General features: G+C 44.3%; 1 protein-coding gene and 1 long non-coding RNA gene across 8 annotated transcripts; one reads left to right on the top strand and one right to left on the bottom strand.

Moving 5' to 3' along the window:
* The first annotated feature begins 3884 nt into the window (after positions 1-3884).
* On the top strand, positions 3885-17422 carry LOC141580316 (uncharacterized). 7 transcript variants are annotated; one of them, XR_012512509.1, is made up of 6 exons: positions 3885-4102; positions 7315-7564; positions 7895-8027; positions 10089-10180; positions 11042-11085; positions 11301-11664. It is a non-coding gene; the product is annotated as an uncharacterized LOC141580316 (long non-coding RNA). The 7 variants fall into 7 exon arrangements; XR_012512508.1 differs by lacking the exon at positions 3885-4102 and adding an exon at positions 6416-6979; XR_012512511.1 differs by lacking the exon at positions 3885-4102 and adding an exon at positions 6994-7068.
* A 474-nt stretch (positions 17423-17896) lies between these two features.
* NHLH2 (nescient helix-loop-helix 2) lies at positions 17897-22646 on the bottom strand. Its single transcript, XM_010344114.3, has 3 exons — positions 22468-22646; positions 21736-22061; positions 17897-19903 (listed from the first exon to the last, which is right to left on the bottom strand). The coding sequence occupies exon 3, from the start codon at positions 19893-19895 to the stop codon at positions 19488-19490; it is 408 nt and encodes a 135-aa protein (XP_010342416.2). The 5' UTR covers positions 19896-19903; positions 21736-22061; positions 22468-22646; the 3' UTR covers positions 17897-19487.
* Between the last annotated feature and the right edge of the window lie 257 nt (positions 22647-22903).

Genomic DNA, 22903 nt, shown 5'->3' with positions numbered 1-22903 from the left:
GATAAATCTTAAAATCATTGTGCTTAGTGAAAGAAGCCAGAAATAAAAGAACATATTCTATTATTCCATTTACATAAAGTTCTAGATTATGAAATTTAATCCATGGTGAAGCTGATCAGAGATTGGAAATGGATAGATGGAAAAATAAATTAGAAAGAAGTGCAAGGAAATTTCTGAAAGTAATAGAAATGTTTGTCATCTTAGTTTGATGTATGCACATGTCAAAAGAATCAAATTGTATACTTTAAATACCTGTAGTTTATTATTGTCTTTCAGTTATACCTCATTAGACTTGGGTAAAAGTATTTTTAAAAGGAATCTGAATATTTCTACATGTTGTTATGGAGTTTTTTTCAGGATATACTAAATGAAAACACAACATGAAGATAAATACATACAGTATGCCACCATTTATCTAAGAAAGTAAGAGATATTGGGCCGGGCGCGGTGGCTCAAGCCTGTAATCCCAGCACTTTGGGAGGCTGAGGCGGGTGGATCACAAGGTCAAGAGATGGAGACCATCCTGGTCAACATGGTGAAACCCCGTCTCTACTAAAAATGCAAAAAATTAGCTGGGCATGGTGGCACGTGCCTGTAATCTCAGCTACTCAGGAGGCTGAGGCAGGAGAATTGCCTGAACCCAGGAGGCGGAGGTTGCGGTGAGCCGAGATCGTGCCATTGAACTCCAGCCTGGGTAACTCCGTCTCAAAAAAAAAAAAAAAGAAAGTAAGAGATATTAATATACACAACTTTGTGGGAAGGTGTGCATATATATCTGTATATGTGTGTATATATATATATATATATATATATATACACACACATACATATGTACATATGCACATACATGTATATGTGCAGATATGTGTGTATACATATACACACACTTCTTTGCAGAATAAAAAAAGAACAAACCATAAAAACGAGTTTCTATGTAGAGAGACGAAATAGAGTCGAGGGGGTCACGGGAATATAAATTCTTAAAATATATGAAATTCTATAGATATCGCCTTTGAACTGTATATAAATAGGCTACATAATTCTAAAATAAAACTAAATTTAAAAAGCAAAAATGAAACAAATGATCCGAACCGTTAGTCCAGTTGGTAGCATTACTACACAGAGAGAAAAACTATTCCAAGTAACTGTAAAATACAATAGGCTGGGTACAGTGACTAACACCTGTAATCCCAGAACTCTGGGACACTGAAGCAGGTGGAACACTTGAGCCTTGAAGTCAAAGACCAGCCTACCCAACATAGTGAAACTTCATCTTTATCAAATACAGAAAAAATTAGCTGGGTGTGGTGGCATGTGTCTGTAGTCCCAGCCACTCAGGAGACTGAGGTGAGAAGATCATTTGAGTCCAGGGAGGTCGAAGCTGCAGTAAGCTGTGATGGTGCCACTGCACTCCAGCCTGGGCTACAGAGCAGGAACCTGTCTCCAAAATTAATTAATTAATTAATTAAATTGATATGACCATTTTATCTAGTAGTATACACTCTAAGACAAAAAGGGCTATCAGAAAAAAAAGTCTTAGAAGGTTTCAATTGTCATGGTTTTCACAGTAATATTGATTTTGTTATTTTTAAGACTGTGTTTTTATGTAGGATAAGGCAAATAGAAAAGGAATTATGTTGGTGTTGTGGAGAACTGATATATTCAGCATGAAAGAAAGGATATAGAGATATAAAATCAAAAGAAGGCAACTAAAAGCCCTGTAGTCTTGAATTTGAGTTGAAAGTTATAATTTATCCTAAAGCAAAACAAGCAAACAAAATATTTCCTAGCTCTTTACATTAAAAAAGTTTGGCAGCAACAGCCAAGATGGTAGCAAAGAGAACCCCTATTCACAAATTGTGGTTTATAAGCACTACTGTGCACTAAAAATGACTAGAGTACCTTGGAGAAATGGCTGATTCACAATTTGAGGAAGGAAATGTATAAGACAATCTTGGAACATCTCGTCATATCAAAAACAAGAATATTATGAAACTCTACTGAGATCATGTTGAAAAGATCTAGAAGCCAACCTGAAAAGGTTCTCATTGGCCAATAATGGGGCAATTTAAGCATGAATAAGGATAATAACTGCAATGGATGGAAACACATCATCTACTTTAAAACCATGATTTTATAACACATAGAAAACATGTTTTAAAAGCTTATTAATCACTTTTGGAAGATGCTAGAGAATAAACTCATCAACAAAAACTGGTAAATTAAGGTAAAGAAACAATTGATCCTGTCTTTCCTATTTAATGAGCTGTACCTAAGGTTAACCAAATAGTTGATTACGGGAAGTTTATCTTCATAGAAGTGTCCCAAATAATAGACGAAGAAAGAATGATAGAATTAGAGAAACAATTTACAATTGCTAATGAATTAATGAACCTAAGCCGTGGTCATCAGTAGCAGCTAATATCAGGAAAAGAGAACCAACTAGACATCATGAGCCTTCTGATAGAAACATATACTACTGCCTTGGAAACAGATTTGCCAACAACTGAAAACTGAATCTGGTCAATCTTCTAGATCTATTTATCAATTTATAGAACATGCAAAATCCTCACAATGGGGATTTATCCCGATTGTGAGAAACTCAATAGAGAAAACCATTTGGTTTCTACAAAAAAAAAAAAAAAAATACATAAATAAAAATAAATGCAAGGAAGAAGAAACATCCTACAGATTAAAAGAGACTTATGGAGCATATCAAGCAATGTATAGAGTTTGTCTGAAAAACTATCATTTAGAGCTAAATATTAAACTATTTGTGGATTTAATGATACAATGACTTAGAATATATTTCCAAACAATACAGGGAGTGAGGAGTACAAATCAAAGAAAATTGACTATGAGATGGATCAGCACTGAGGCTGGGTAATAGACATAAGTTCTTTGTACTGTACAATATGTTTGTATGTGTTCCAAATTTTTCATAATAAAAAGTGAAAAACAAACTACAAACCACATTTACATTTTATGACCATGCAAATATTCAAAACAAAGTGGCATTGTGTACTATGGTCCCAAAGTTCCAATCTCTGTGCCTCTCAAAAGACATGTTTCTAACATCGAAGCTAACAATATCCTAATTGCTAAATATTTTGTTACATTTTAATGTTTCATATCTGGACCATGCCTTTGTAATACATTTCACCTTTGAAAATAGTTTCCAATTTCCTACTTGAAGCCCACTAACTTCTTATATTTGAACTGGCTGCTTTATATTTTTAACTTTAACATCTGTATGAAGCTTTGTATTTTTCCTGATTTTCTAGTGACCTTTTCAATTTCTTTTGCACACCCTCAAGTTTATTTTTCCAGAGATCTCGGGTATATAGAATCCCTTTGATAATGAGGGGCCTCCACCCTGATACCTTCTCTCTTTGCTCCAAACAGACTATTTCCTTTCTAGGTTAATTGTACCATTGCCATCCTGGGACTTTGCTTCTTTGCTCTCTCTAAACAGCGTCCACTCTGTTTTGGCTTTCATATTATCTTGGTTTTGCTGTTCTTGTTTAAGTCCTTATTTTTCCTGCAGTCTGTATTCAAGTAATTTACTAAGCAAGGGCCTGTGAAAGTCAAATTTCTTGAGGCTTTGCATGTTTAAAAAATGTGGGCAGCAATAGCCGCCATTTTGTGATCTGCTCAGCCATGTTGTGGTTTGCACAAGTTAAGTTTCAGTAAAGTTTCAGTTTCTGTCCCCCCCCCCCCCATAAGTTTCAGTTTAATGTTTCCTGCTGATAAGTTTCAGTTTTGAAAGTTACCTAGGCCGGAATTTCCCAACCACAAGCTGCCTTTGCCCCGCTTCTCTGCCTGTGCTTACTTAAGCTGTGAGCTTAGCAACAATAAAGGAGACTTGATCAGACTCCTGTCTTGTCTCCATTCTTTGTGTCTCCTGTTCCTATCCATCCCCACTCCTTCCCCTCGGGTCCCTGTTGTCGTCCTACAGGTCGGGACAGTCTGGCGCCCAATGTGGGGCTTGAGGAACGAAGGAAACCGTGAGGGACATCGTCTTGATCCGCGGAGATGAAGAATAAAATAAGAAATCCAGGGAAGAAGTCACCGCGGGAACCTGCTGCAGCCTTGCTTTCTGGTGAGTAAAGTGACGACGATAATTCGGAACAGGAAATCAGTGAGTAAAAAGGTACAGAGGGAAGTAAAATAGAAATTTCAAAGATGCGAAGGACAAAGGTATAAATTAAGGAAAAACCATAAAGTGGTGTAATCTTACACAGATTAATAGCTAGATGTGGAAGGAGATATGTAAACAAGAAACCTTTGGCTATTATTTCTTAAGTAAATATTGGGACAATCATGATAAGCAAACTTAGTTCTGTAACTGCATTTTTCACCTTAAAAGTTAAATGAAATGCATGATAGTATTTTATTCCTTGAATTATGCAATGCAACATTTTAAATGTAAATAGCACTGGTCATATACTGATGTATATGGTTATCTGGGTTATATCTATTTTTATGTAAATTCTATTTTGTTTTTGGCAAGAAGTGAAATTGAGACCTATGTGCAGGTTGCCATTGAATTTTGCTCTGGTGAATGCTGAGATCCAGCTTTTTCTTACAAATAAATGGGACCCTGTTTTCCTATATAAATGTACCTTGTTTTTGTTAGGTACAGTCTGGATCATGGCATGTAGAAATAGAAAATTAGAATTTTACTGCAGCTTTGATGTGCATATTTGAACTTTTTAACATTTGTAACTTTGGTGGCAAAGAAAATTTTAGCTTCTGTTGATTTTGTTAAGTCTACAGCTGAACCGCTAATAGCAGTCATAGTGAAGATGAGCACTGCTTATGAATTAAATTAGGAAGTCTTTTATCAGTTGAGCCAATAATTCAGAGGACGAAGGTATTGATGAGGGTATTGATTGGGATGATCTTGAGGATGAAGCGGCTCGATACCAAAATTCTGATTGGTCACCTGCCTCATCAGCTACCTCCATATGTGGCTCAGCCTTCAGCTCCACCTATGGCTTTCCCCGCCGTTGATTCTCAAAAAGAAATCCAATCAAAAATAGAATATCTTAAGACTCAAACAAAACTTGAAACTGAACATCAGGAACTTATTGATCAATTAGAAAAAATCAAACTAGGAAAGGTAAAAGGGGATGCTTGCTTGCCCGTCACCCCTCCACCTTGTACCGGAGCCATACCTAGGCAGCGCTGGCCCTGTAACCATGGCGCCCTCCGGTATTGACCCTTCCGTGTCTCCTGCTTGTAATTGTACTAGTTTCAGCTATGTTTCTGGTGATGGCCCGACATTTGCTCCCCCGGGTCGGGTGTTGGTGTGTGGCAACAACCAAGCATATACTTACCTACCTAGAAACTGGACAGGAATCCATCTCGCTGCCGCTCCCCTACCTGAAGTTAATATCCTTCCTGGAGACACTGCAGTTCCCATCCCTAGCTTTGACCATATAGGAGGCATGCAGAAAAGAGCTGTCCAATTCATCCCCTTCTTAGCTGCGCTTGGAATCACTGCCGCTGTAGGCACTGGATCAGCAGGAATAGGATAATCTCTGCATTCCTGTCATACTCTCTCCCTACAGCTCATTAACGATGTTACTGTGCTTTCAAGTACCTTACAGATTATACAAAGTCAAATAGATTCTCTTGCAGAAGTAGTCTTGCAAAACCGCCGCAGCCTCGACCTCCTCACGACAGAAAAGGGAGGCATATGCCTAGCTCTAGAAGAACAATGCTGTTTTTACGCCAATCAATCTGGAATCGTGAAGGACAAGCTTAAAACACTTCAAGAAGAACTAGCTAAGAGAAGAAAGGCTCTTATGGACAATCCTCTCTGGGGAGGGTGGAACAGCCTCTTGCCCTATCTGCTTCCTTTCCTCGGCCCCCTTGTAGGGCTCCTCATCTTACTATCGGTCCTGTTATACTCAGCAAACTCATGAACTTCTTAAGATCACAAATTGAGGCCATAAAGATGCAGCCCATTCAGGTCCATTACCACAGGCTGGAAATGGCAGACCTAGAGATGGAGCTTGATTCATAAAACACAAAGGTTATACCTTTCCTCTCAGGTCACTTGGCGAGCTGAACTGGTTAGCCAATGACGGGCAACTGAGGAGCATGAGTAAGGACACTCCGCCTAAGATAGGGAGGAAAACGTTTTTTCCCTCTCCATGACGGATAAGGAGTCAATGTTCTCTCATGTTGGGTCCTCTGACCTAAGACAGGCACGGTTCCCGCGGGCATAACTACCCCTCAGCCTAATTTCTTTTTTTTTTTTTTTTTTTTTCGGAGATGGAGTTTCGCTCTTGTTACCCAGGCTGGAGTGCAATGGCGCGATCTTGGCTCACTGCAACCTCCGCCTCCTGGGTTCAAGCAATTCTCCTGCCTCAGCCTCCTGAGTAGCTGGGATTACAGGCACACACCACCATGCCCAGCTAATTTTTTGTATTTTTAGTAGAGACGGGGTTTCACCATGTTGAGCAGGATGGTCTCGATCTCTCGACCTCGTGATCCACCCGCCTCGGCCTCCCAAAGTGCTGGGATTACAGGCTTGAGCCACCGCACCCGGCCCTAATTTCTAAATAAAATAAAAAAGGGAGACCTGTGGGCAGCAATAGCCCGCCATTTTGTGATCTGCTTAGCCATGTTGTGGTTTGCATAAGTTTCAGTTTCTGTTTCCGCTGAAAAGTTTCAGTTTAATGTTTCCTGCTGATAAGTTTCAGTTTAATGTTTCCTGCTGATAAGTTTCAGTTTTTGAAACTTACATAGGCCGGAATTTCCCAAATAGGCTGGAATTTCCCAACCAGCAAGCTGCCCTTGCCCCACCTCTCTGCCTGCGCTTACTTAAGCTGTGAGCTTAGCAACAATAAATGAGACTTGATCAGACTCCTGTCTTGTCTCCATTCTTCACGTATCCTGTTCCTATCCATCCCCACTCCTTCCCCTCGGGTCCCTGTTGTCGTCCTGCAGGTCAAGACAAAAAAAGGTTTTACTTTTGTCTTCACAATTGAGTGATAACTTTGCTGGGTATAAAATTCCAATTTCAAAATATTTTTTTCTCTCAATCCTTTGAAGGTACTGCTGCATTTTCTTTTGGCATAATATGTTTCTGACAGCACTACAAATCATGTTCTTTTATAGGATACCTTCTTTTTCCCTCATGAAAACTCTTAGAAATGTATGTGCATCTTTGAAGATCTAAAATTTCTTAATAATGTGCATACTGTGTATCCTTTTCTTTGTAGACATTTTTATTGTGTTACGTCTTTATAATATTCTCCCCTCCATTTATTTTATTTTCTCTTTTTTTTTTTGAAACAGTCTCACTCTGTTACCCAGGCTGAAGTACAGTGGCGTGATCTCGGCTCACTGCAACCTCTGCCTTCCCAGTTCAAGCAATTCTCCTGCCTCAGCCTCCCGAGTAGCTGAGACTACAGGCATGTGCCACCACACTGGGCTAGTTTTTTGTATTTTTAGTAGAGATGGTGTTTCACCATGTTAGCCATGATGGTCTTCATCTCCTGACTTTGTGATCCACCTGCCTCGGCCTCCCACAGTGCTGGGATTACAGGTGAGCCACCACACTTGGTCTCATTTTCTCTTCCTAGATTTACTATTTTTAATCCTCAGGTGTTAATATCCTTATGATTTATGTTTTCTCTTATATTTTTTCATATTTTTGTTCAATGTTGTGAAAGATTTTCCTGTTTTTTTAACTCTTCTATTTTTTTCTGCATGAATTATATTGTTTTACTCTAAAAAGTTATATTGATCTCTGATTTTACTTTCTCTTATTTTGTTCTTTTAAGAATATAATATCTTTACTAATATAATCTCCTGAAGATACTACTCAGTTGTTTTAATAGTTTTCTATTTTCTGAATTATCGTTCTTAATTCCAGTGTCAAATTTACTTGAGACTCGCATCAGCAAGATGGCATAATAGGACTTTATAGTGCTCTTTCTCTCAGAAAAACATCAATTTGAACAACTATTCATACACAAAAATACCTTCATAAGACTTAAGGAATCCAGGTAAGTAACTATAGCACCTGGGTAAGCACGAAGTGAAGACTCATTGCCAAATTATTTTGCAAAATAGCTGGACCATTTTACATTCCCACCAGCAATGTCTGAGAGTTCCAGTTGTTCAACATCTTTTCCAGACCTTGGTATCCTAAGTTTTTTTTTAAGTTAATCTAATAGTAGTATGGTGATACCTCATTATGGATTTAATTTGCATTTCCCTATTCCTAATAATACTGACCAACTTTGCATGTGTTATTTGCCATTTATATCTTTTCTTTGGTGAAGTAGCTGTTTAAATCTTATGCCTAGTTTTTGATTGGATTGTGTGTTATCTTATTGTTGAGTTTTGAGGAATTTTATGTTTTCTAGATACACTCTAAACACCATTTTAAACACTTTTTTTCCTTCAAGAGTCTCTTGAAGAAGGTATTATTATTATACCCATTATATAAATGATTAAATCAAAGAACAGAAAAGTAACTTACTCAAATCTTGTGACTACCAAGTAGTGGCAGCACCGGGATTTGAAACCAGGCATTCTAATTCTAGGGCTCTTTCTCTACACCAGGATTTGGCAAACTTTCTCTAAGGGACCAAATAGTAATATATTTTGTGGACCATACAGTCTCTGTTACAAGTACTCAACTCTGCCATTAAAGGTCAAAAGCAGTCATAAACAACACACAAATAAGTGTTGCTATGTTCCAATAAAACTTTATTTACCCACATTGAAATTTGGATTCTATGCTGTTTTCATATTGTGAGTATTGTCAACCCTCAATTTAAACCAGAATGCTATACTGCTTTCCACTTGAACTACTGATATTTTCTATTCATGTGTCCTCAAACACCGAAATTTTAAGTACTTTCTATAAAATATTTATCTTCTTGCTATAAAATTGCATATTCCTTTTACAGTTATTCATACTGTATATGACACACAATGGCATGTAAGTACTCAGTAAGTATCTGTTGAATTGAATTGAAATAACTGAATTAAATTATTGACATATGGTTGAGACAACACATTTCATTCCTGATTTTCTTCTATTTTCTATTAATAAACACTGGGTACCTTCTCCACTGTTGTTGTTCTTTATATGTCACAGCTTTTATACTCCATAATAATAGGTTTAATGATTTCATAACATTTGTCTCCCTTCCTGTAAGATTTCCTTGTTAAACTCCTCTTAAACAGTTTGCAAAGCTTGCTATGATGTTCTTCTAGTTTATACTAAAATATTGAGCTCATGTTATATACCAGGCACATCACAGGTGCTGATGATTCAACGGCCAATAAGTCAGATTGCCTGCCTTCAAAAAGCTCATAACCTAGGAGAGAAGTGAGAGAAATAAATATGTCAATCTAGTGCAGTGATATCAGGGTTATGATGGAGGCCAGTATAGGGGGTTATAAGAGTATTTAGAAGGCTCCTAGCTTAGAGGAATCATATATAAATTGACCCTTGCCAAAAGCCTTGCATTTTGATATTGTAAGCCACAACCTAAGGAGGACATTGTTGAACCTCTCTTTGGATATTTCTATTCACTTTCCAAATCCTCCTTGCTTTCCCAATTTAATAACTTTTAAATATAAGAAGCTAAAAAACACTACCTGTGCCCCTGGTCCCTTTAATTTCATGCAAGAATCCACATATATCAGAGGAACATTTTTGTTTATTTTGACTGCATCATTCATTCTCCCATGATTCAGAAAGATAGGCAGCTGGTTTGGAGCCCCCTGTGAGTTCCCAGTCAAATAATGGGTACCTGCTCTGGGAAGAGAGCAGAACTCCCCGTGGCATTGTCAGGTCTACAGCCCAGATCAGCATACATGGCCTCTGGATCTTCCCATTGCCTGTGAATCTTTCGCAGTTTGAGTCCTAATTTGTGGCTTCCTCCCTTTTTTTTTTTTTTTTTTTTTTAATGGTATGATGTTGGCTAGGCTGCATTTCTCCTCACGTAGACCATTGTTTTAAATCAATGGCTGATAATATTGTTATCTGTGGTTTTATAGCTGATACCAGCATTAAGGACCAAGGCGGCTGTACTATATTTATATTGCAGGAGGTGGAGAGGGAATGACACCATGAAAAGCAACAAGTTCCTGTGTGCTGCTGTGTTTGGATAAGAGAGGAAGAATGAGATGGAGGGACTTGGTACATACACTATCCTTAGATAATTTCCCTTTTTTATCGTCATAATTATTGTGGGAATGGTTCAAATATTGACTGTGCCTTTCCTCTGAGAAGCTGGAGAACGTAGCACCTTCTACAATCCCCCTTGTGCTTTGATTCTGGAGGCCATCTCTTAGTGTCACCATCTCTTTGAGAGGCAAACCTCTAAAAGATAGACTGTCCAATAGAAGAGTAAACCTGATAAAAATTCTCTTGTTCTTTGTACTAGAAAATAATTTTAGCATCACACTCTGTCCATCTGGACATCATTAATATTGTCAACCACTCCCTCCAGTAGCCTTTAATGTCTAAATAATTACTCCCTGTGGCCACAATCCGACATGATGTCACTCCCCTCCTGATTTGCATTTCATAGATAACAGACAGCTTGGGAATTACAGGAGCCTTTGTGAGCTGTGCTGAAAGCCTAACACTCCCACCATCACCTCAATCACATGATGTCCCCTCCTCTAAATCTGTCACCAAACCGCACAACCTTCCCCCACTCAATTACCCTTTTCCTTCTGTTACACTATCATTGGCTCTGTCTACGAAGCTCAACGTCCTGACTGATAACTGGCAACAAGGTTGACTAATCTAAAGACATTTTAGTGCTTTGCTTAATGTGAGTATCTTTGACCGGAATTTTGACTTTTCATTCCTGAGTGTGACAATCACCCCCCACCGCCACCCCAGTATATTAATCACTTTTCCATTCTGTAGCCTCCCTCTTCATACCGCTGTCCTCCCTGGGTAAGGCTCATGCCCAGGCGTTAGGGCCACGGTGGCTTGCCTAGGTCTCATGATTTCTCTTCCCAGTCATTCTTTTAAACCTTCCCGCAGGTAACCCAGACCCGGACAAATAGAAATGCTTTTTATGGAGCCAGGTAAGAATGAGGCCAAGGTGTGGGCTATGAAGAAACAGAATGTGGTTCTAAAAAAAAAAAAAAAACTTGTTTTTATTTTTTGCCTTTCTTTACGTTTTTCATCTTTAATTTCTCCCTTTCTCCCCCACCGCCACTCACTTCCCCTTCTTGCCGTCCTCTTGGCCGCCTCTTAGCTTCCTTCTTCCCAGTCAGTGATTTTTCTTTTCCGTGTTTAGGTTTGGTCTTTGTCTACACAGTACCGAACATCTGGATCCACCGTAAAAACATGCTGTCAAATACTCAGATGTTTGGAAACATCTGGGCTATGGTGGCACCTGACAGCAGCAACAGCTGGATAATGGAATTAATTTTTCACTTTCCAGTCCTCTCTTGACATGGGATGGACAGAGTCTTATGACTCACAATCTAAACACGGGCCATTATCTGGTCGCAATTCTTTCATCCTCTCACTTGGGAAATTCTGTCAACCACTTTATCGTCAAAGGAAAGGGGAAGGCATGTGGCTGTTCCCGGGCCCGCGGCACCTCCGCCCTCCCTGCCTCGGCTCATTTCTCCCCGAAAGAGCTCCCAGGAACCCACAATTTCCTGAGCGTTTCCCACCCCAGAGGCGAGGAGGAGAACGGGGCGTAGGGAACCCTGTTCTCTCTATTCGCGTCCGCAGAATGTGCCGAGAACTTGGTTCTCATTAGACACGCTCTGCCTGGTGTGAGGTCTCGTCTTCCCCTCCTTCTCTCCTGCAGTCTTTGTGGCTCTATTTATAAGAGCAAACAAAATGACGGCCATCTGTGACTCCTGCCCACGGCTGTCCACAAAGGGCCGGCGTGATCGGCCTGCGTTTTTCTCCGGCAGCTCAGACTGACTGCGGCGCCGCCCTGGGGCGTTCGGCGGAGAGACGCTCTCCGGAGACCGCCCCGGACCGCGAGGTGTCACCGTGACCGCCGGGGGCGCGCGGCAGCCTGCGGGCCACGGCCAAGATCCCGAGGCCGCGAGTCCCCGGCGGCGTCCGCCAGCCCGCGCCCGAGAGGAGCTGCGCGCGCGCCCACCGGGGCGGGGACCCCCGCGTCCACCGACGCCCCCTGGCGCGGCGTCCTGAGCGCGCGTGCGCGAGCGAGCGAGCGCGCCGCTGCGCCGAGACGGAAGAGCCGGGGAAAGGCATCTGCGTGGAGGGTGTTTCTGTTTCCAGCAGAACGGACGCAGCCCCCGAGTCAGGGCCGTCGGAAGACACGTCAGTCAAGTCGGCGGAAACCACGTCCAGCGGGAGGCGTTCGCCGGCGCCGCTGAGACGCGGCCGGGTCCGAGGCGCCTCCCGCGCGGGGCGGCGCGGCCCGGGAGCGGCCATCGAAGCCCCCGGGGCCTGGCAGGGCGGCGGGCGGGGCTCTGTGCTCTCCCGCGCGGGCCGCCCCGCCCCTCCCCCGCCCGCCCCGCCTCCCCCGCCCTCTCCCAGAGGAGGTGACAGACGGGCCTGTAATTTGGTTCCATTCGCTCGACTGGAGCAACACCTGCCCCCCTCCCCTGGGACCCGAGGGTCTCATCCCAAACCAGACGGGGAGCCAAAGACAAATCCGGGCCCGCAGGCGGAGCCGACGCGGGGAGGAGCGCGGCCCGCGAGGGAGAGCACGGAGCCCCACCCCGCGGCGCCCGGCTTCGCCCGAAACACCCGCGACTTGCAGGCTCAGGTTTCCGCGTGTTTAAAAAATTAAGAGCGACCGGGGCAGCCAGTGAGAGTTCGTTCCACTCACACCTCCTCACAGTAACACCCAGTGCCTGGCGTTAGGCTGTGTGGACAGCGAGGTTCGGAACCAGAGCCCGGTGTAAAGAACGGGGAGGCGCGCGGCGGTGTGGACGGCTGCCGGCCCGACGACAGGCGCGCGATCCCGGAGGGGAGCACTTTTCTCTGTGCAAAGCCTTTAGTGCCCGTGTCTGACCTAAATTCGGGGGGACACCCATTTCTTTCTCCGTTTAGTTGGACTTGTACAAGGGCACTCACCACTAAGCCTTTGTGAATATGGGCAAAGTCTAAGCATCCTGGTCAGGCCCTCCAGCGAGCGACTCATCCGGATCTCCTCCCCCAGGCCTGATCCAGAGCTTATGGAAGGCATGATGGCAGCGCAGAGCCTTCTCCAGCCACGCAGAGCCGGCCCGCACGGAGGCCTCCTCCACCCACCTGCTCCTTGGCAGTCCCTGGGAAGTCTCGGGCTCTCCAGGGGCACCAGAGGACACGTCCTCTGAGCAGGGCTAATGTCTCGTCCAGGGCCCACGCTGCTTAAGAGAGCTGTTCTCACTCTCCATTGCAGTAGTTCATTTTTCTTTTCACAACAAAGGAAACTTGCACATTTTTCCTCTTATCGAAGTATTTGCTTCTGAATTGTATTACCCCAAAGACTCATTTTCCCATTTCAGTCCTTACTAGCAGTGTGACCCAGGGCATTTCACCTAACTTCTCCGTATCTCAGCGTCCTCATCGATAATGTAGGAAAAATAATACCTTCTACTTCACAGATTTTTTTTTTTCTTTTCTTTTTGAGACGGAGTTTCGCTCTTGTTACCCAGGCTGGAGTGCGATGGCGCGATCTCGGCTCACCGCAACCTCCGCCTCCTGGGTTCAGGCAATTCTCCTGCCTCAGACTCCTGAGTAGCTGGGATTACAGGCACGCGCCACCATGCCCAGCTAATTTTTGTTTTGTTTGTTTTTTTTTTTTTTTGTATTTTTAATAGAGACGGGGTTTCACCATGTTGACCAGGATGGTCTCGATCTCTTGACCTCGTGATCCACCCGCCTCGGCCTCCCAAAGTGCTGGGATTACAGGCTTGAGCCACTGCGCCCGGCCTACTTCACAGAATTTTTAGAGGGTTGAATGAGTTAATAATGGTCAGTGCCTCACACGGGGTAAATGCCATGCCTGTGCAGTTTTTGCTGATGTTGTTATTAGGTTGACAGTGCGCGGTCTGCCTGTGGAAGAAACACAGGATTGGTGTGAAAGGCTTCCAGTTGGCTCTGCCCTGCAGGGTGTTGAGCCTGTGGGCAAGTCACTTAACCACTCAGGTCAGCTGATCCCTCTCTAGTAGGTGCCTGAGGGCCTCACGGACACAGCACACTCACGAAGAGGGGCACTGGCCTGTTTTTAATGACCCTTAGGCCTCCAGACTGCTGCTGCCAGGGCTGTCTAGCAGGTCCTCACTCCAAAGTTCCCTCCTGACTTTAGTGCCTGACCAATGGCTAAAAGACTCCACCAGATTTTTATTAAATCTTTAAAATCTACTTAAATTCGGCTCTAGCAGCATATTCTCTCTATCATGTTCCAGAGGTCCCTTACCGCTTCCCCTTTACCTGTGGCTGTAGTTAGCCAGCCCCTGGCTGCCAGCTACCCCAGCACACTCTGTGAACCCCGCACACCCCACACACCCCAGTACACCCAGCACACCCGCAGGGCAGCTTTGGGCTGTGGATGGGCTGTGGATGGACCAGTTTTCAGGCCTGCTCACCCATGATAGGTCAGGCGGAGGGGGACGAGGGAAACTCACATCCAATGTGTGTAAGAGCAATTGCCAAAGTTAAGGAGGGCAAGGGGTAAAATTTACGCTAGAAGGAAAAGGGTCATCAGGAAAGGTGAGTTAGACCAGCTGTGAAATATGCAAGTGCTCACAGATGATTTTCAGGAAATACCGTTCATTTGTTTTACTGTGATAATAGTATATTTGCTGTTAAAAGAAAAAAAGAGTACTTATCTTTTAAGAAATACTGATATCTTTATGGATGAAATGATGTGATGTTTGGGATTTGCTTCAAAAATCTTAAAGGGGTAGTGAGAAAGGCAGGATAAGCAAATAAGGGAAATGTACTATTGGTATTGTGTATATTTGAATCCATTTCACTATTCTCTTGGCTTTTGGAGATGTTTTAACATTTTCCATAAGAGTCTTCTTTAAAATGTAGTTGCTCAGAAAATTTGTGCCAGTTGATTTGTACTCACCAGGAAGTCAACTCCCACCTGAACTAAGGCCTCCACCCACTTTTGCAGAGCTCCACCCTCTAGCACGAGTCACCTCCTGCTGCTCAGGAACCACCTCCAGACCTGGTCATTTTTTGTCAATGCACCGGGTATTGCTCCACAGAGTCATCTCTGGAGAAACTTTATTTCTTTGTCTTTGGTCAATGATCCCCTGTCCCTCTCCAGCAGACTGACTCCAGTGGCCGTTTATTTTCAGTTTTCCCATCCTAACTCCAGGGATTACTAAGAGGATCCACCCCCATATACACACCTACCAATCACAACGCCTTTCTCCTGTTTCAAGAAGCTTCCCTTTTTCTGATATCTTTCTAGAATGATCAGCAAGGAGATGAAGAACTCCCTCCTGACCTGGAAATACTCAAATGGAACGGGAAATTCCAACAATTTCTGTCTCCATTATCTCAAGAATAATTAAACTTTAATTCATTGTTAAAAAGGTTGCCTGCCATAAATGCTAATATAGCGAGCGCTATTGAGCTCTTAACAAGCACCAGACGTGTTTTAAGTACTTTACATGAATTAACTTAATTCATCCTCCTAACAATGCTACTGGCTAGGTGTTTCCCTATTTTACAGGTGGAAAAACTGAGGTACAGAATTAAGTAATTGGTTCAAGACCACAGCCAATTAGTAGGAGAGTGGAGAATTGAACACAAGGCATGCTTTGTCAGAGTCTGTGTTTCTGACCAGTCTGCTATAGTGCTTATCACAGCATTCAGTGCTATGGGAAAAACCAAGGTAAAAGAGGAAAGGCATAGACTGGGCCTTTATCATGAGTCAAGTGGGGCATTCAGACCTGTAGATAACTACATGTGTGCATGTGTGGTGTACTGTGTGGATCACTATTAACTAGCCTATGTTTGCTGTCTTGTAAGACGTGTGTTTGGGGCAAGGTCTGTTTGGGGCAAGACCAAGCTCAGGGTGAAAGGTGAGTGACCTGCACAGGCTGTTCTGATGACATGAGCACTCAGGACGTTTTACCAGGATGAGAAAAGAAAAGGCAGTGCCGTGACAGCAGCTATAGAAGCTGGTCCAACAGGCCTAAGTCTCTAGGCAGAGGGTACCAAGGTATCTCTGCAGAGAGGCTTTCTCTAACAGCCCTCTCTGAAATGCTAGCCAGCACCAGCACTAAGCCCTCATCCTCTGTTCCTTACTCTGCTTTGTTTTTCTTCATCGCATTTAGCATTATCTAAAATTAAATGTTGTGGGGGTTTTTTGCTTTAGTGTACTATTCTTCTCCAGCAGACTTGGTCTCATGTGTTGCTCTGTTTTCAGCATTTAGGACAATGCCTGGCGCACAGTGGGTCCTCAATAAACAACCGTTGAATGGAAGAATGAATGCTCACCATTGTCATTCAAAGAAGAATCGAGACCTCATGGATGGCTGAATAATCACTGTGTCTGCGCTACACTCGGGATGAGTCAGTCACCCTCTGGTTTAGCAGACTGTCACAGTGCTTGTCTCTCTTGGAGGGTGCTCAGCAGCTTTGGATTTGAAATGACATTGTAAAGATACTCTCCTGGAATCACTTTGGCTGGGTAGCTAGGAAGGGATACTGACCTTTGTCCAAATCCCAAAGCAAGGACCTTTTGTCTAGGGGAGTTTATCAGTAGGTTCCTCCTACATGTGAATGGGAAAACTGGGATGGTCTGGAAGTTGGGCCCCTAAACTGGGAAAGAGAGGGTTTCCAGAAGTTAGAAGTTGACTTCAAACCCTCCGCACAGAAGCATGGCTAATTTTTCCCTTGTATAATAGAGATGGCTATAAGGACTAGGAGTAGTTATCTCTTCCCACTGCCTAGAGGTGAGAAGACCTACAGGCATTCACGTGTTTTTGCGGGTCACAGAGTAATAGCCATTGCTCTAGTGGCCAGGACATTGTCCAGAGACAAGGCAAAGGAAGATGGGTGCTGTTCTTTTTCACAAACTAGGAAGTACTTTCCTATTACACACCTTCATATAAGGGAGAGGATGAGGTCCTACCTAGTAGGATCTGTGAAGCTGACAAGACACCTGGGTGAAAAGTGAAAAATACCAGCAATCCCAGAGAGACATTTTATATGCATAAGGCCAAGCATCCATCTACTTGCATTTACTCTGAAACCAGACTTGTGTGATACAGACTCATAGTTTATAACATTCTCTATATGTGTATGTACATATAGTTTTTAAGTTATTTATGTCTTCTGTTTATAAGCAATATATTTCACATTTTTAAACTAGCTATAAGCTTTTGTAGATGTCATTTTTCCTATCTCAAGGTTGGTCTAGGGCTTAATTGTTTTTCTTGTTTGCAGGTGCCATGTCTTGAATTTGTCTATTGATTAGATGTTTGAGTACTGCAATAGTAATATACATCTTGTTGTTAATAAGTGCCATGAGGATTGAGGGATTGAGAGTCATCATATCACGGGTCTTCTTCACACTGCCATTAAATAGCTATGTGTCTTAGTCTAGGTCACTCCTTGGGACTCAGTTTCTCAGCTCTAATTTGAAGAGGCTGGGTTAGAGAGTTACTAAGTTTTCTTTTGGAGGCAAAGAATCTACAATTCAAGTAATATTTTATATAAACACTGTACTTCTCCTCATTGGGAGTAGCCACCATCATATGTAGGACATCTATGGGACTGATCCATGTCCAGATTTGAGCATCGAATATTTCACTACAAAAATGTGTTTATGTTAAGGTTTTGTTGTGTTTCCCAGTTCCTTCTTTAAGAAATTGAGTCCATTAAGGTATTTCCTGCTCAGCTAACATGTCCTTTATTTTTAGACAGTATGCTTAAAATAAAGGAGAGGACTTTATTTGATACCTTTATTTATATGCAAAACAGCGTACCATTCATGAGATATGAAAAACTCGTCAGATAGAAACCAGATTATATCTATTTTCACTACAAAATATTGCATTATATAAAGCAACAGAGACACAAAAAAACCCTGAAAAAGACTAAAATCTTTGGATAGCAGATGTGGTTTTTTTTTCCCTTGTCTCTAAAATACACTCCTTGTTTTAAGAGTTTCACAGCAGAGAACATGAAACATTTTCAGGTTATAGACTTTTCTTTTTGGTGTCACAGAGGAAAGTAGTTCTGAATTTTTTTTTTTTTTTAGGAAAATAACTTAATTTCCTAAATTCATCACACGCACAAACATCACACACACAAAGAAGCTACTCTCCTTATAAACAGTTTGTAAAGGACTTCTCAGACATAACTACGGGTAAGAATAATACACTTTTTTAAAAAACTATAATAGTGAAGTGCTAGTGTTGCTGATCTCACAACAAAAGAACCTTTCAAGAACAAACATCTTAATATATAAAATATGTTTAGAAACAGGGAGAAGTGGGAAATTTGTTATAGAAGTGCAATATAATTAGAGCAGAAAGAAAGACCACACACGGTATAATCTCAACAAACACAAAAGTTAGACATAATTATTCCACAGGAAAAAGTGTAAACACTTGACTATAAATAAATTGGCACAGAGTATCCAAAGTAAAAGTATCACCACTCTGAAAAATAAATGTCTTGAAGAAAATACTCTACTCCTTCTAACATAAATAAAAATAGGTTGTCTTTGTCTAACTGCACCTATGGGTCCACATGTTTAAGGTCACAAATAGATGTTTTTGGATATATAAAGGGGCACTTCGCCTGCAAAAGCAATCAGATATTAAATTTTCCATTTAAATATGGATTTTCCTGTCCACCTTGGTGTCACCTCTTGGGGATAAAATCTCACCAAGTTCAAATCCTCCCACAGTGTGTCTATTTGCTCTCAATTTGTCTTTCTAACCTTACTAAATATTCAGGATTTATTTGGATTCTAATATAATCTTTATTTTCGCAACAGAACGGAAAGTTTCCTGGCGCACCTTTCTGTGCCTTCCATCTCTGTATGGGAGAGATTCCCTCCTCTCCTTTCCTCCCCAGTGTTTGGTGATTTGTCCATTAGAAAAATTCCAGATAGCATAAAAGTTATTAGCCTGCATACTCTGAACTTCTGCCCTCATTCTTTCAACACATTAAGATTTTGTGGGAGATGAACGTAGGAGAACTCAAAGTCTCCAGCGGGTTAATGCAACAACCCTTGGGGAGCCCCAGAGGCGGCTCATCTCGGGTGCCTCTACGAGGTTCTCCTAGCCTGGAAAATCCCCCCTGCGAGCCCCTGGGCTAGCCAGACAACTCCACCTGCCTGCGTCGGAAACCTTCCCTCGTCGCCCTGCTAACCAGAGAGAACAGGTAGCGAGCGTCTTCCCCGGTCCGAGTCTCTCGCGGCTGCCGAATCGCTGGGCCACCGCAGCCTCCGCCACCCCAGGGGCCGCCGCCCGGATCCGTCGCGTTGCGCGGACGCTGGAGCAGGCGGGCCCCCGCCGCGCACCCCACCCTACACGTCCAGGACGTGGTTGAGATAGGAGATGTAGCAGATGGCCAGGCGCAGGATCTCGATCTTGGAGAGCTTCTTGTCCGGGGGCAGCGTGGGCAGCAGTTTTCGGAGCTCGGCGAAGGCCAGGTTGAAGGCCTCCACGCGGATGCGCTCGCGGGTGGCGTGGGCCGAGCGGTACTTGGCCGTGGCGCGCCTGCGGCGGCGCTTCTCCTCGCGGCTCAGCTGCTGAGGGTGCGGGTAGAGCGCGGCCCGGCTGCCGCCCTTGCCGTCGCCCTCGGCCTCCTCCACCGGCTCCAGGTCCGACACGCTGCCCAGCACCTTGGCGTCCGCGCCGCCCAAGGACTCCGGATCCGAGTGCGCCGAGCTGGGATGGTCTGAATCTGCGGCTTGGTCCGGGCTCAGCATCATTTTGGAGGCTGAAGAGGGGGTCGGAAAATTAATCAATAAAAAGAATCAGGGTCTTTTGCTGGAGGGATGGCGGCGTAGGCCTACCACTCCGGCCCTCCCAACGGACTCGCGGCCCGGGCCCCCTCCCCACAGCAGGCCAGCGCGCGGCGCGGGAGGTGTCCTGAGGATCTGGCCCGGGGGCGCGAGCCCCTCGCCTCCCTTTGGCGCGGGAGCCTGCGGGGGATCAGTTGGCCCCGGCAGCATTCTGGACCCGACACCTCGACCTGCAGGCGGCCATGGTGGCCCTGTAGTCCTGGGCCTGGGGGACGACCGCAGGCCTGTGGGGTCGCGACTGGGTTTTTGTGCCTACTCCGGCCAAATGCCAACCGCTGTATTCCACCTCCCGCCCTTCGCCCCCTTCCCAGACACACAAGTGATTCGGAACACGAATACATCTGGGTTTTCATGGGGGCGGGGAGACGCGGAGTGCGCTTTCCTCCCCAAGAGCCTCCGGCGAAGCAGCCCGGCAGCCGCGGCGCCCGAGGGCCTGGCGCTGGTCTGGGGCTGCGCCGGGGGCGCCAGGCGCTGGGGTGCGGGCGGTCAGGTACCGCCATCCTGGAGCTCAGGCGGAGAGCCAGCGGCTAGGGGCGGGAAGTCTTCTTGGACCCCTCGCGCTTCTCCGAAATCATAAAGAAATGACTAAACAAACGTGGGGGAGCCTTTCAAAAGAAAATTGACTCCGATGCCCTCGCAGGCTCCCAGAGCACCATCTGTCACGCAGACAGCCACACACATAGGGGACCTAGGGACGCGGCGACATGGGCTCAGACAATGCGCCCGGCAGTCGGCCGACCACCTTGCGGGAAAATGCGGGCAGCCGGGTCGCCGGAGAGGATGCAGAGGGAAGGGAACAGAAGGGAAGAGAAGGGAAGGGCCCGGGGCGCGGCGGGCGGTGACTAGCGGATGCCGCGCGAGCGGTCCCGGCGGGAGCTGCATCTCTGCAAAGTTCGGGTGCTCCCGGAACCGGAGCTGGGCAGCCCGCAGCTGTCCCCGGGCGGCCTAGCCCAGGCCGGGCGCGTAGGTGCTTATCCTTTCTCTAACTGTGCCCTCTTGAAAACACCGCTGGCCAGGCTTCTCCGGGGCGCCTGCAGCACCATCCTCGACTGCGCGCCTTCTAGGAGGCAGCCGCTCGGAACCGCTGGGCTTCGGGGCAATTCCGGCTTCGAGAAAGGGTCGGGAGGGAGGAGAAAGGCCCCTGCGGGGGCTGCATGCACAAACCCCGGACGTCGGGAGTGAGGACCCGGCTGCGAACTCGGGGCCCCGGCGTGGGCAGCCACAGCGACGCTCGGCGCGGGAGAAATCCGCGTCCGCGACGTGTAGGAGGGTTTGCTTCTGGAGAAACAAAAGCAAGGGGATGGGTGATCGGTTCCCAGCACAGCACTAGCTGAGAAGCGAATTGGGCCGAAACAGCTTTAATTTCCCTGCAAGGAAACCAGGTCCTCTATGGCAAAATAAAAACAAATGCTCGCAGTGAACTGCATGTGACTCCCCATGGGCTTTTCTCGGGTACGTTTATGAGCAGAACAACTTGCACCTACACAGTCAGCTTGAAATCAAGGGCGGAAATAAATAGGCGAGTAATGGAAAATCACAATAAGCCACTCAATAGTTGTAGTTCTGGTAAAAAGTTCCTGGGTTGCCCTCAAAGCACGTTAAATTCTCCTCCAGATCTTTAAAAAATTCATAAATAGTACGTCGTGTGTGCGTTTTATTTCTTTATGGAATGAACTGCATCTATAAATGCAATATGAATAATCTAACTTAGTTTCAAGCTGAAAAAAAATATTTAAAGGGGTCTTACCTTGCAAAAGCCTTTTTGATAATGTCTTCTCCAATCTTTAGAGTTAAAATTCCAGGGAATAGCAAGGGGAGATTCCGGAAAATATTAAAAGCAGCAAATATTTATTACATTCAAAAATGAAAAAGCAGCTGTCATCTCGCTGGTGTCCACAGCAAGGGACGATAATATCTCAGGATGTAGACGATATGAATGATTGTTCACTTAGTTGATAGATTTTTTAAAACGCTTTTCCCTTTTAATTGTTCTCAAACATTTCAAGAAATCCGTTGTTGATTTTTTAAAGGATGTGTTGAAAAGTCTCGTGCCTTTTTTCCTCTTCTAGGTCCCTATAAATAACAAAAGAGATGCAGAGATAAACACAATCACATCAAAGGGCTGATTCCTCCACTTTCTAATAGCGGAATAATCAATAAGAAAGATGGTTAAGATAAGATTCTGCTCCTATCGGACGCCTTTCCTTTCTTTAATAGGGCCGAGCAGAAACTGGGAAGTGCAGGACAGAGATGTGATCTTGCTCAGAAGTGATTTTTTTTTTTTTTTTTTTGAGATAAGGCTTTGTTCAGCTAATGTCTCCCCAGTTCCCAGGAACACAACCCTGTAACTCGGAGCTAAGGTTGCCTCTTCCTCTTCCCTCATTTACTTGTATGTTGTATAAACAGATACCTATTTTCCAGTTTCAAAGTCTTTCAAGGTTTGGTTATATCCCCCGTCCCCACCCCCTCCTCTCTTTACCTTGTAGCAAAATATATATAGTCAGTGGCTTGGAGATGCTTGGAGAAAGGTTGGTGAAAAGTGAACGTCTCCTGGAGTAACAGTGACAAGGAAGCAGAGAAAGATGGGAAGAGGGTGGGAGAGCCAGAGCAAAGAGGCAGAGATGCGTGTGTGGCTTCTGGGCTCTCCTGGTACCAATTGATTCAGCCTGGAGATGGTGGAAGAGATAAAGGCTTAGGAAGGGGGATGGAATTTTTTTCCTCTAAATTGATATTTAATGGGAAATCCTATTGGACAGAAACCTGGACATGAGTCACTTAATTGGACTTGACATCTGTCACAGTATGGGAGTTTTCACAGCCCAAATATTTTAGCAGATCAGATTCCCACTGAATCTGTGCCATAAAATATAACAGTTGAAAGCAGTTCATGATAGAAATCTTAGCCTCTAAACAGT

This window comes from Saimiri boliviensis, chromosome 11 (genome assembly GCF_048565385.1).
Source record: "Saimiri boliviensis isolate mSaiBol1 chromosome 11, mSaiBol1.pri, whole genome shotgun sequence".
NCBI classification, from domain to species: Eukaryota; Metazoa; Chordata; class Mammalia; order Primates; family Cebidae; genus Saimiri; species Saimiri boliviensis.
This window is presented reverse-complemented; position numbering and strand designations above follow the sequence as displayed.

What these genes read in the sequence shown, in the direction of transcription:
- NHLH2 (XM_010344114.3), bottom strand. Translation starts at nt 19,895, where the DNA reads ATGATGCTGAGCCCGGACCAAGCCGCAGATTCAGACCATCCCAGCTCG.